Source organism: Phocoena sinus, chromosome 7 (genome assembly GCF_008692025.1).
Source record: "Phocoena sinus isolate mPhoSin1 chromosome 7, mPhoSin1.pri, whole genome shotgun sequence".
Taxonomy (NCBI): domain Eukaryota; kingdom Metazoa; phylum Chordata; class Mammalia; order Artiodactyla; family Phocoenidae; genus Phocoena; species Phocoena sinus.
Genome location: NC_045769.1, coordinates 39,348,865 through 39,362,825, shown reverse-complemented (window position 1 = coordinate 39,362,825; position 13,961 = coordinate 39,348,865). Strand labels below are relative to the sequence as shown.

General features: G+C 40.4%; 1 protein-coding gene across 2 annotated transcripts in view; it reads right to left on the bottom strand.

Moving 5' to 3' along the window:
* Window positions 1-13,961, bottom strand: part of HECW2 (HECT, C2 and WW domain containing E3 ubiquitin protein ligase 2) — a 250,867-nt gene that overhangs the window by 23,896 nt on the left and 213,010 nt on the right. For both annotated transcript variants that reach the window (XM_032637764.1, XM_032637765.1), the window contains exons 21-25: window positions 10,257-10,409; window positions 8,170-8,268; window positions 4,685-4,814; window positions 3,295-3,441; window positions 2,492-2,606 (exon numbers count right to left, since the gene is read on the bottom strand). In XM_032637764.1, coding sequence (XP_032493655.1) covers window positions 2,492-2,606; window positions 3,295-3,441; window positions 4,685-4,814; window positions 8,170-8,268; window positions 10,257-10,409 — 644 coding nt within the window. The remainder of the gene's footprint in view (window positions 1-2,491; window positions 2,607-3,294; window positions 3,442-4,684; window positions 4,815-8,169; window positions 8,269-10,256; window positions 10,410-13,961) is intronic.

Here is a 13,961-nt window from a genome sequence, read left to right as displayed (position 1 = left end):
ATTTATTTAAGAAATAATTTTCTAGCACTGCTATGCCAAGCAGTGTCCTAAGTTTGGGGGACAATGGCAAAGGAAATAGTCCCTCACAGGGCTTCTGGTAAAGGAGAGACGTAGATCAAATAATTATTCAAATCAATATATAATTGCAAACCATTTTAAAACAATATATTATGTTCATATTTTAAAAGCAAATTACTTTTTATTAATAAAAAGGGAAAATAAGTTTATTACTTTAACTCCTTCAACTAATAAATCTCAAATAATCATCAACCTAAATGTTACTTTTATTCCATACTTTACTAGAATTTAATAAAATGTCAAAAGTATCATCCCACAGGTGGATTGAGGAAGTAGCTGTGGATTCTAAAACCTTCTGCCGAGAAAAATTAAGTTCAGAGAGAAGGTTGACGAGGATTAAGGCACAGTTAGTGATTCAAACCAATTAGCTGACATATTCAATGTATAGAGAGCTATTCTAATTCTGAGTCAACAGCAGTTAAGTCCTAAATAGAAGGTAGGTGGAAACCATTTTCATTCAAATTTTTCCTCACATGTTTCCGTGGCTGTAGGATTTGGGGAGAATCTTGCCTTACTGTTTACCATTTGATCAGCGATGCCCTTGGAGAAGAAAGGGATCCAAATGAAACGTAAATACAACTAGACTGGACACGGAGATGCATAGGCTCCTTGTCCTGTCTTTGGCAAAGACCAGCTGTTTGGTGCTGAGCAAATACTTTTCTAATCTATAAAATAAGTGCGTTGGCTCTTTATAGCTTTAAAGTTTTCTGACCCTTTGAATCAGCCCTTTTATGCCTCTCCTTTGCTGTCTCTGCCAAACCATTTGGAGGAGGAGGAGGAGTGAAAATGTCTCATCCTATTCTCTATAAACAGCTGCCCTGTGAACATATGGCAAATGGCAGCAAAGCCGCCCCTTCATTCAGTGCCAAGTAGCTGGGTTAGCAAACATGGCAGCTGGGCATGTCGCCATTTTCCTGCCCCCTCCCCCCAGCCCTCTCCTCTCAAGGATTTCATTTGATAAGACTGACAATAACCATAGAAATAGGTACTCGATTAGTCATATACAGTGAATAAAAGTCTATACTGCGTAAATACAAAACTGGCTGACCTGATGAATGGCATTGCTATTAGAATCTCCTGGGGGTTGGGGACGGGGGGGAAGGAATGAGCTAATAGCATTTATGGTAAGATGTAAGTTATGTAGCATGTTGGAGAAACTGTGTTCTAGTTAGTGAAAATAGTTAACAAAGTTATAATAGCCAAGGTCATATTTGGATTATACACGGGGCCAATGGGAAAAGAGTTATTACAGCAACTGGACTTCAGAAATAGCAGCAATGGACACTGAAGTTTAATATCGTCTTTCAGAGAAAATGGACGGGCAAGGCCAGCCCAGGGCAACAGTGATGGGCTGGAAGAGCCAAGCAGAGGCCAAAACAAAAGCAACTGAGCCAATGTTAAGGTATTTTTTGTACTCCAAACTTTTTAACTGTTTTTTTTTTTAAATCTCTGTTTCAATTTACAGATAATTGGAGAACTGCTCAGCTCTCATTTTAGTCTAACTGATTAATTCAGTGACTTAAAGATTGTATTCTTCACTCTCCAAGTTCAGAACCACTGCTAACCTCTTACATTCTGAGTTCAAAAACAAAAACAAAAACCAACCGTCACTTGTCACGACTTTCTGAACACTTTATAACACTACAATAAATTTCAGAAAATGTATTCTTTCTTTGATTAAAAGTATTGAATAAAACTTTAACTCTGGGTTAGCATCAGGTCCCTTTCCATGCGTCTTGATTCAGCAAGTTTCACAGGCTTCGATGCCAATTACTAATTGAAAATTTGTATTGATCTACAGAAATGCCAGTCCTAAAACTTCCCATTTGGTGACGTGTGTAGTTTTTAACTAACCTTACAGCAGTTTCCTTTTCAGTTGAACTTAATGCTTGAAATTTAGAAGGGCTTGTTCAAGAAACCTTAAATCTGAGAACCATATCTTACTCCATTCATGTGTTTCAACTGTGAATTACAACTGGTAAGCAGTTCAAGTGAAATGTAGAAAAACTGTGTTTGTTCATTAAGAAGCTCAGAGGGTATGCCTCTTCAGGTTTGAGAATGAAGGCAGAATAGGTGGAGTTTGACCAGCTGGATATGAGCTCCCTGGTGCTTCACTAACAACACCGTAAAACCATTAATTGATGTTCCTATGGCCACATTTCTTCACTAACAATTAAGAGTTATGACATCCTGAGATGGTGTGTAAACAGCTCTCCTTCCACTTGACAGATGAGGTAGCTAGGGAAAGAAGGGCATGTACCTTGCCCAAGGTCTCAAAGGAGACTGCATCAGACCTATGATTAGAGCGCAAGTGCCTCTGTCTGTCCTGGATCCAGACCAACGTACCAAACCGCTTGCTTCCCTCTCATCTGAAACTTTAAATCCAGCTTAAACTTTATAAGTCAAATTTCACCTCCTCTATATTCTGTGTTGTTCCTCCAATCACTTAGGTCTATTTCAGCTGTGCCTGCGATGACCAGTTCTAGTTCTCTCGCATCAAAAACAGATACCAGTCTGGCATCCACCACCTGTGGAATAAAAAGAATATAGGACATGGCTTAAGAACCTGGAGAAGCCTCAGCTATAATTAAGCCTCATCAGAAAAGGAGGGCACAGGGAGTGTTGGGAATACTATGGATGTATTCTGTGGAGGCACTTTAAAACATGTAAAGCTCTCTACAAATATATTTTTAGTACAAGGTTGATGAGGTTTTCAACAGAATTTTTGTTTTATAATTGGTCACTGATTAATCCAGTTTTTTTTCTCTTTGGGAGAAGATCTAGTGCTCCAGTCACTTTCACAGTTTATTTTTATTTTAGCTATGGCTTTTTCACAGAAGAAGTCATATGGAATACTTGTTACAACTCATTCTGACCCTCAGATACAATCATTTCACTTATCAGGCATGAGATCTGATTACACATATCTAAGCATGAGTAAAATGCGTGACTTAAATGTTATTAGTGGTCATTAAATCGTCAAATGCTATTTGTATGCAGGTCATTTTATTTCAGTGTTTTCTTGTAACAGGGCAATAAGCTTTTTTTGTGTTCTTAAAACATACAGGGAAAATTGTTGAAGTGTTTGAACTGAAATAGCAACGGTAAATATACCAAAGAGAAATGGAAATATTGCACACATATGAAGTACAGTGAAGTGGACCAAGGTATTGCTGACATCAGACTGAGAACCCCACTCCTGCTGATTGTCTTTACCTCATAAAAGCCACGCACTAAGCTCTCTGTTTGCTGCACAACACCCCTCTCAATCCTCCATTTCACCATCCTCTCGATGTACTCCTTCTTATTCTTCTCGGTGACTGGGATGTTAGCACCCCCTGGTTTTAATTCTCGTTCGGTAATCTGCGATTAAAAAACAAAAGGACTGACCATAAAGCAATACTCTTGACGTTGTAAGACCACTGCTACCAATGAGCTGGAATCAGCCAGCTACCTGTCTCTGCCCTGGCCTGGGTACATCCCACAAGCAGGGTGTGTGGCACCAGCACAGAGCCCAGGCACCCACTGATGCTCAGGGAAAGCTAAGTAATGAGCAGACGTCTGAGAGCCTCAGTGGTTAAAAATATATGTGTTGTGGGGCTTCCCTGGTGGCGCAGTGGTTGAGAGTCCGCCTGCTGATGCAGGGGACGCGGGTTCGTACCCCGGTCCGGGAAGATCCCACATGCCGTGGAGCGGCTGGGCTCATGAGCCATGGCCGCTGAGCCTGCGCATCCGGAGCCTGTGCTCTGCAACGGGAGAGGCCACAACAGTGAGAGGCCCGCATACTGCAAAAAATATATATATATGTGTTGCAAGGTTAAGCTTTAAATCCTGATTAAACAAATAAGTCTATTAAATGGAAACAAAAGGGCTCCAGATTCTGTCCCACTGCTATTTGAATGTTTGACAAAAAGACATTTTCACAAATTCCTTTAGGATTCACAATCAACTATATATAGAAAGCCAATATTTAGGTAAACGTTTACCTTAAGGAAGCAGAATTACATTCAAGCGAATGTTAAACTGAGAACTTCTTTTCCAAAATACGAAATTCAGGAGACCAGCCAAGTATTAATGTTTAACTAAGAATATTAATTATGAGCTAGCATAAAATTTCTGAAAATCTTTTGACCAACTCTTCTACCAACTTTTTAAAAAAACAATGTTTCCAAACCTTCACCAAAATATTGTTTACTTTCTCTCAGCTTCAAAACAATCCATTTCAGTTGTTAAACATGAATGAGAGTTAAGTACAAGGGCCAATTAAATAATTTAATATTCAACTCTGGGGTAGCATGGATACTGAAAAACTGTATTTGGTACAAGGCATATTCTAATATCTTATGAGGGTATTTTAGTTGGAAATAAAAAGATTGTTTACAACATACAAATAGTGCAGTCTATAAATTAGAAAATTTTAATCTGAAGTCGGCATTAGAATAACCTTTATAACCAAGAATATTGTAACTGTACATAAACCTGGGTTTAAACCACCCAACCAACCACAAGTAAATAAGCATCAGATCTTAGGCCACTGAATTAATTCTTCACTAACCAATAGTCTTCAATTACCACACTTAGTCACCAGTTATTCACACACACAGACCTGCCCAAAAACTTCTTCGTTCACAGTGAACGTGAGGTCCAGGATGTCATGGATGTCATTGTCTTTCATCCACTGCAGGCTCTGGTGAAATTCTTCATCAAGGTATTCTAGATCACTCAGGTCACAGAGACTAAGATGATAAACAGATAGAAAAAAAAAATGTAGTCATGGCTATCAGCAAAAACCCAGAGTTGTGAGGAAAGAAACTAAGAAATAATGACAAGAACAAGATCAACTAAAATAGGCAGTGATTTCTGGAATGTTCTTCATCAAAGTTAGTAACCAAACCAGTGAAATAATTCAGAAATTTGACATAAAATTGAAAAATTCTGATATATAAAATGCCTTAGGAATCACTCAGTTTGTTTTGTCTTTTAAGACACAGAACTGGAGGTGCAAAGAGTGGCTGCCATTTGCACAGTCACCCACAATTAAGGCCAGAGCTGGAAATGGAACTCGAGTTGACAACTTGGGTTCAGTATTCTTTGGCTATGTTATACAATCTTAAATTATCATTCTCCTAATTAGAAATTCTTCATATGTTTCTATACTGTATTTTAACTTTTTTTTAGAAGACTAGATTCTGTGATCCACATTCACATATGTCCTTTTTTTCTTCATGGTTCTTATTCTTTCTGTGATTCTGAAAACTGAAAGCTACAGAATTGCTCTACAATTATAATGGTTTTCTAAGAGAAGATCTACATGAGGTGGAGTTACTATTATATGACCCTGTTGTAAGATGGTAGCAACTGATTTGCTTTAGTTGTCTTGAAACTTCCTCCCATCAGTCCAACTTCAAAGACCATTTTGTTTAGTTCAGTCTACACATGTATTAGGCATCAAGTATGTGCCAAATATCTTAATAGCTACTTGATAAACAGTTACTGCCCTCAAGGAGCTAATGGTCTAGTGGGAGAGACAGGGACACAAATAGATAAGTTAACGTAAGGTGATAAGTGATAGCCTAGGGTGGGTAACACTTACTATTAGTGCACTTTTTTATATGTACATTACACTTCAGTTAAAAAAAAAAAGATAAGGTAGATATAGGGACCTCCCACAGCAAACATGCAAAGCATTTACTTTGACCTGGAGATTTAGAAGAAGCCTTTTGGAGCAGATGATACCTATATTAAAGTTTGCAGGATGTTTCAAGCTAGAGAGGTAAAGGGGAATGGATGAAAAGGAGAAGAAGGGGAAAAAGAGAGACAGGAGAAGAAGACAACCTGAACAAAGCACAAAGGGATGGAGTATACAGATTTTCCAAGCATACTGGCAGCACCAGAGAGTTAACCACAAGACAGAATGTCTAAAGAATGAGGCTGGAAAGGTAGCTGGGAGCAGGTCTGAACGTCATTCTAAGGAGCTTGGTGATTCAGAACTACTGAAAGGTTTTAAAACAGGGAATGACATGGTGAGACACGAGATGTGACTTTAAATTGTTCTTCTGGAAGTGGCAGTGTTGAGGATTACTTAAAATTGGGGGTGGTGGTGGTAATCATTGGGGTGGAAACCAATTAATAGATCACTACAGTAATCTGGCCAAAATAAGATAAGGATTCTAATTAGGGCACAGCTATTAGGGTAGAGAAGATGAATTTAAGAATTATTTAGGAGGTGAATGTGGAAATTAATAAATGGTTTTACTGGGTAGTATAAAGAAGTATATCTAAAACAGGATGGCAAATGAACTCAAGTTACAAGACAACTCTGATTCATTGGCAGTCTTGAGGGCCAAAAGTTGAAAAATTCCTGAGGCCACAACGAGTTCAGCAGGCAAAAGTACCTAAATGATTTGGGACCTGTACCATGGGAATGGGGTGGGAGGTGGGGAAGAGAAGAAATTGTGCTGTGTATTCACCATCCCTGTTTGAGGATGACGCCCAATTTCTGACCAGAGTGACTTGAGAATGTTGGCACCTTGATCTGTAACTGGGCATATAAGGGAGAAGGTACATTTTTAGGTCAGGAGAAATTGATGAGTCTAGTTTTAACCATGTTGATTCTGAGGTGCCTGTGAGACATACAAGAGGAGATATTCAGTGGAATGTTGACTGCTTGAGCCTACGACTCAAGGGAGATCATGTCTGTGGGTGCGGATTGGAGAGTAGATGAGACAGGTAAAGAGATATCCCGTGAGAGCACACAGAGAGAGGAAAGCAAGGGGACAAGAATGGAAGCTTCAGGAACATCGAGGTTTAAGGGCAAGTCAAGACGTCCACAAAGGAGGCATAAAAGTGAAAGGAGAACCAGGAGAGCACAGTGTCACATAGGCCAGTGAAGGAAGAACGCAAGAGAAATGGGTGGTGGGGTTGGGAGGGGTCAACAGTATCAAAAGCAGCAGAATGTTCTATTAAGATAAAGACTAAAAAACATTCTTTAAAAGCTTCCATAGGTTATTGATGGGGAAAAAAAGCCAGGCTAAAATGTGTTGAGGGTGTGTCAACAGTCAATGTAGACTACTCTTTCAGGAAGCTTAAATGGAAAATGAGAGATAAGGCAATGAAATGGGAAGGTGCAAATGGGCCAGAAGAACCAGAGAGGCAGAAGCCAGTGTCCAGGTGCCCAGGACTTCATCGGTCCATATACCAAATGGGAGGATGGCAAAGGTCTTCCTACTGACCTTTTTTAAGAACTATTAGAAATACTTTGCTTTCAATTGAGCTCTAGGCATCCATTTTGACAGAAAGCAGATACATGGCCTTGGTTAAGGAATGAGCTGGTCAGAGCCATGCAATCATTCTGTGTTTTCTCATTGCAAGTTTGAGCTACTACCCTCACAGATAGTTGCCTTCTTCTGTTCATCCTTGAAAATGACTACTGATTCTAGGACAGAAACGGTTTGCTCTACATTTCACAATAATTGTAATTTTTCATTCTGCTAACAATGAAGAAAAAATTCTGTGAATGCTAAATTTTCATCTGCCATTGTAAATGACTGTCTTGCATATAGAGAGATCTCAAGATAAATATGGGACTTAAAAAATACTGCACACCTCTAACAAACAAACAAATTAAAAAAAAAGAGAATGAAAATATGAACCAAGAATAAACAGTTGAAAGTTTGCATAAAGCAAAATGTAAAATGCATCTTGTGAAAGATGGGGGGCTGTGAGTCACCAAGACTAAGCCACAACTATTCTATTAATAACTGGCATTAATACCACAGGAATTCCAGCACTGTATTTGAAGTACAAGTGTTTTGAAGACACATGTGTAGCAACAAATGAGGATGAATTATTCAGAGTGGAGCAAAACTAAGCCTCTGGGAGCAAGACAGGAATAAAGGAACAGAAGCTGGAAAAATCCAGTAACCACATTTGAAATTATATTAGTTGATTAGTTTCAGAAATCTAAATCACTATTAAGTAATAGATTTGAGATAGTGAGCCGATAAATGACATTGTCAAAAGACCCTTTTTGATAAAGGAAATATTACATTCTTTACATGCTAATTACATAAGCAATAAAAACACTCTTACATTCTGAGAAGAGCCTTGTAAAAGGGCCGTGTGAAGAAGGCATCCAACAAATACTGGTGAATTAGTGCAAGACCAAGGATCCTACCACTGAACCGGAACCTGTGAAGGAAAAGCAGGAGATGGCTTACACATCATGGAGCAATTTCTTTCCTTTTTTTTTTGCGGTACGCGGGTCTCTACTGTTGTGGCCTCTCCCGCTGCGGAGCACAGGCTCCGGACGTGCAGGCTCAGCGGCCATGGCTCACGGGCCTAGCCGCTCCGCGGCACATGGGATCTTTCCGGACCAGGGCACGAACCCGTGTCCCCTGCATCGGCAGGCGGACTCTCAACCACTGCGCCACCAGGGAAGCCCCATGGAGCAATTTCTGAACGGTTCAATTTGCTCTCAAGAATGCTTTCCAGCTCTAATCATCTAAGTTTGTCCATGAGAGTCTGTGTGCACTGCAGGCTGGGTCTTCATTAGGCTGATAGTCACATCTCCTTGTAGAAGAAATCTGTTTCACTCTGATGTTCAGAGAGATACTGCTCCACTTTCACCCCGTGTCAGTAATGTCCACCATGTAGCACCCTACATGGCCAACATGAATTTCCTGTTAGCATGGCAGTGAAATTTCCCTATATCACTTCTAAGAAATGTTGACAGAATGAGACCAGTGGTGGTGGGGAAAATGTTGTCCCCTTGTAGTTTGCTTGCATGAATATTAGCAGGATTTCTCTAATGCAAACCTAGTGGCAATTCCCTTTTGAGGAAAAGCCCAGTCTCAGAGTGAGAAAGTTCCTATTTCTGTTCTCTCTCAAACCCCTCTCTTGATGATAACTCACAATCCAAGAATTATGCATGTGTACATTTGAGGGAGTTTCCTCATGGGACATTCTGTTCTTTAAAATTTGAGTGCTCAATTCTATACTGAATCACTTCGGAAAATTTATTAAATATATCTGTCACGACTGGGTTTGCTGAGATGTACATGTATTTTCTTTTTCGGAAGTATTCAAGTTTCTAGCTCTTTGAAAGCCTGATGCCTTCCGGAAGTGTAAATCCACACTGACGTTCATACTATTCATTTGTAATTTTAGTGTTAGGCAACCATTTTAAGATGAATGTCCAGCAGCTTTGTTTTTCTTTATCCACTTATGTTAGTATAACTGCCATAGCTACTCTTAGGAGGACTCCAAATTGTAGTTAAACGGAAGTTAATTTGAAGAATAAGTCCTAAAACTTAATGCCCTCCACCCACCAATATTAACCTCATGACTCAAAGAAATTGTTTCCATGAGTCGTACTCATGTTCTCTTTTTTGTTACTATAGTGAAAATGAACAGGAACAAGCAAACAGGGGTTATAAAGATACTTCAAGTCTATAAATGCAGGCATGTAAAAATAAATGTCATGAAAAGAGTGCAATTTGGGATTTTCAGAATAAATAATTCCCAGATGGGAATCCTAGCCCAGTTTTCCTTGGTTTTGTGTGAGAAATTAGGAAAGGGGCAATTCCTGGCTACAAACTTGAACCAGTCACTAGGGTAAGGGGCCACTGCTGTGACTCCGCACTCCTGCCTGCCTGCCTGCCAGCATTCTCTTCCACCTTCCGTTCCTCCAGGGCACCCCATCCTCCCGCCCTCCCTCTCCCTAGAACACCAACAGCCCAGCTGCTCTGCCCCTCCCCCAGTGTTAGCCACTTCCCCAAGGGCTGCTCCAGAAGCTGCCTGACCTCTGGGTCAGGACATTCCCCTACTCATGCCCCACCTGCCCCCGTCAGATCTCAGAGTGGCCCAAAGCTGCAGAGAGGGATTTAGGGTCTTGCTGAGAACCTAACATCACTCGCAACTTTCCTTCAGTGGAAAAAACCTTTTGAATTCTACCCAACTCACTTAAAATTGGTCTTATGGAACATAATCTATTCCTAGCTTGGAGACTGCCTGTATATTAAATTTGACAACACAAACAAGAGTCAAATGAGGTAGTTAACTGAAAATATGATTTTCTCCAAGGGAAAAAATGTTTAAAAAAGAAGTGTGGGTTCCTATAAAAACTAATATCACAGAAAATCAGCTGAAGAAAAACGTTGGAGAAAAAAAGTACTTACCATTCATGGTGATTGTCTACAAAAGCAGACATGGGACTTATTTGTACTGTGTATGTGTCATTGGCTGAATATTCAAATAAGCCATAATATGGGTTAAAGAGTTCTCTGGATACCAGGAAGAAAAACTCTCTGGAAGGTCCACTGTAATCCAGCCTTTAAAAAATTCACAAAAAGAACAACCAGTTATTATTGTTTTCTATTTATTAGGCACATTTTCTACAGGGCTCAACTTTCTACAGAACACTCCTTAGAAGTCTAATTATCCACATACCAGGATTGTCCAAAACACTGGATGTTGAATGATCATGATTCCTGATCTCAAACATGTTTTGACCCAAAATAACGTAATGGACATTTATATGGAGCATATCTAAAACTAAAGCTACATATCAGATAATGGGTGAGATAGGCAGTATGCTAATAATTTGATTGTATAAATATGCAGAAAAAGGTAAATTGAAATGCCCAGAGCCAGGTTATGGGGAGAGAGAGTACAGTGGGAATGCTTTATTTAAGCAGGTTAAACCAGAGGGCATCAGCTACATACATCCATGGGACATGGAGTCCTCATGGATTTCTGAAACACTTTTAAATGGGAAGGAAAGAGACTTTAGTGGATTGGTGAGAGGATATTACAGATACAAGGCCTCCTAGGGAGATCAGAGGCAAAAGATGGAATGATAGGGTTCACGTGAAAACTTTAAATTATAAAATGCCATGGAAAACTATAAACAAGAAAAGTGAGGGTGTCTAAAGCTTCCTCGGTAAGGTATTTGGAGAAGAGGCTGAAACTCCAGCGCCTGAACTACAGTGTAAATTCCATTTTACTTACAAAGACATCAGGGTCAAAGTAAATTTTGAGAAATTATTGTGTGAGGTTTGAGGAATGACAAGTGGCCAAAAATGCTGAGAGCAAAAAACACAGCAAAGAGGAGTTTGCAATAAAGCAATTTGATATGCTCAATTTAAAATGAAAAATGTAAAGTACATCTACCCTATGATAAAAAGTTTACACAAGGGTTCAAAGACAGGAAGGAATTCTGAAGGGGGAATGAAAGCTACAGATAAGTTGGGGTGGTGGGATTTTATAAGACTTCCTTTGTTCACTCTATTTTTTTTCCTCTTATGGAATTTCCTCCAGTGGGCATTACTGTTTTTTTTTTTTTTTTTTAATGACAAAGAAATCATCTGAGTCTTGGGTGGTGATGGGATTGTGTGATAGAGAAAAGCATCCTATTATAGGTAGAAGAGGGAGTTGGAATACTAGTAAGAAAAGTGAAATGGCTTTTATATGTCTTAGACAAGAGTTTAATAGAATTTACTTATAACAGACCTCAGCTATCCACCTAACTACTTTCTCAATTTTTGCGATATACGCACTGCCATTTCCTTAATATTTCTAGCTTTACTTGCTTTTCCAATATAGCCTTGTCTTACACAATATTGATGGAATTACGATGTGCTAGCTTTATATCTTTTCTAATACACATTAAAAGAAACACATAAACATTAAAATAAAAAATGTCAGTCTATGTAATAGCTACAATCATTTCACACCTCACCAGTCCACACTGCACTTTGGGAGATATGAGTGTAGACTGACAAGAAACCTATGTGTACAGAAAAATGCAAACACAGCAGACTCTCAAGGCCAGAGAGGCCTTAAGGTGACATGACAGAACTGCCTTCTGGGGCAGCTGAATATACTGTGGCTACCAGGAACCGTGGGACTATGCTCAGATCACCCTGCGGGGGGGCTCCCAAAGCAGCCCTCTGGCTGCCTGCCAGGTACAGTGACGCAGGCTACCCCTCTTGGTGCCGAGACCAAGGCAGCGTCTCGTGGCTTCCTTCCACTGTCCTCGTTGTGGTCTCTGACGCCACCAAGAACAGGTAGAATACTTTTTCCACTTGAACGTTCTTCACATACTTAGAGGTTTTCTTTCAACAAATATTTGAGTGCCTATTATGTTTTGGGTATTAATCTAGATGCTAAAGATGTAAATTTTTTTTCAAAAGTCATTTTCTACAAGGACTCTAAGTTCAGCAGTTTCCACATCCTTGGTCCCTGCCCACTCCTCACTCATGAACACAGACACTTCTTTCAACCTCCTCTCAATGCAGGGTAGGGAATTCCCTCACCACACTGGTCCTCTGCTCTGGACACTCTCCAGGTGTCAAAGTCTGACCTAAGGGGCAGTGTCTATGCTGATCACAACACTCAAGGTGTGGTCTCGTTAACAAAAACTTAGAAAGGGCTCTTGACCTCTTTTCCTGGAACTTTTCCCCACTAATGCAGCTTAATGTCACTCTGCCTTGTGGGGCAGTCACTTGACTCTGTTGACTCATCATGAACTAGTCATCAGCTCAAACATTTCACCTATGCTTCTTTAACCTAGGACTCTCCCATACTGTCTGCACGTTCACTGTATCTTTTTTGTTTTGTTTTGTTTTTTTGCGGTACGCGGGCCTCTCACTGTTGTGGCCTCTCCCGTTGCGGAGCACAGGCTCCGGACGAACAGGTTCAGCGGCCATGGCTCACGGAACCAGCCGCTCCGCAGCATGTGGGATCTTCCCAGACCGGGGCACGAACCCGTGTCCCCTGCATCGGCAGGCGGACTCTCAACCACTGCGCCACCAGGGAAGCCCCTCATTGTATCTTTTTAAAACCTAAGTACTAGACGTTATACTTTTCCTACTAAATTTCACTTTGTGAGACTGAGTTCATGATTCCAGTCTACCTGGATCCCTGTGGATGCAAAACATCTCTAAATTTCGTATCGATGGTGAATTTCAGACCCCTGTGTCTCTTCAGAAACAGAGAATGCCATCAATAGTATCTGAGCAGTCATTTCGCCCATCCCCTCATTTCATTGAGAAGACTGGGGCTGAAGGAAATCACTGATTTGTATCAAATGAAAGCTGCAGTGGAGGATCCAGGTCTTGACACCGGTTTCCTGATCCCAAGCGTAATGTTCATTACTCCTTACAGCTCACCCTTCAATAAATTTTAAACGCTCATAAGCAAAACAACGTTGCTTATATGGCCTTAGGCAAACTATGGCCTAAGGGCCAAATCTGGCCCACCCCCTGGCTTTGTAAATAAAGTTTTATTGGAACACAGCCATGCCCATTTGTTTATGTGTTGTCTGGGGCTGCTTTCCTGTTAGGATGGCAGAGTTGAGTAGGTGCAACAGGGAATGTATGGTCTGTAAAGCCTAAAATATTTACTATCTGGCCCTTTACAGAGAAAGTTTGTCGACCCCTGCTACAGAAGAAAGTAGGAGGAAAATGCTGCTTTATTAAAAACCCTGACTTACCCTAAACCCTCTTCTTTAGTGAGGATCACTTCAAGGCAAGATAAAATGACAACGATACCCTAGGGTGTATGCAACCTCCAGGAGAGTTGCACACACCCTAGGGCGAGACCGTGAGTGAGTCTTGGCCTGCGGGGTCCCTGCTCTGCAGAAACCTTCAGACACAATCAAGGTGCATGAGGATAAGGGTCACAGACAGCTGAAACGTGAGTCAAACACTGTGAGTCAGTTTTCTTACAAAGAGACAACTGGTATAAGTAAAATGGGTTTTTAGCTGCTTAAAATTAAACAGTGGCATTCAGTTAGAAACAGCAGGTTTTCACTGAGCTTCAGCTCTCAGTGTTTTAATAATACCGCACTTAGCAGAGTGTCTTATAATTGTCTGCCTATG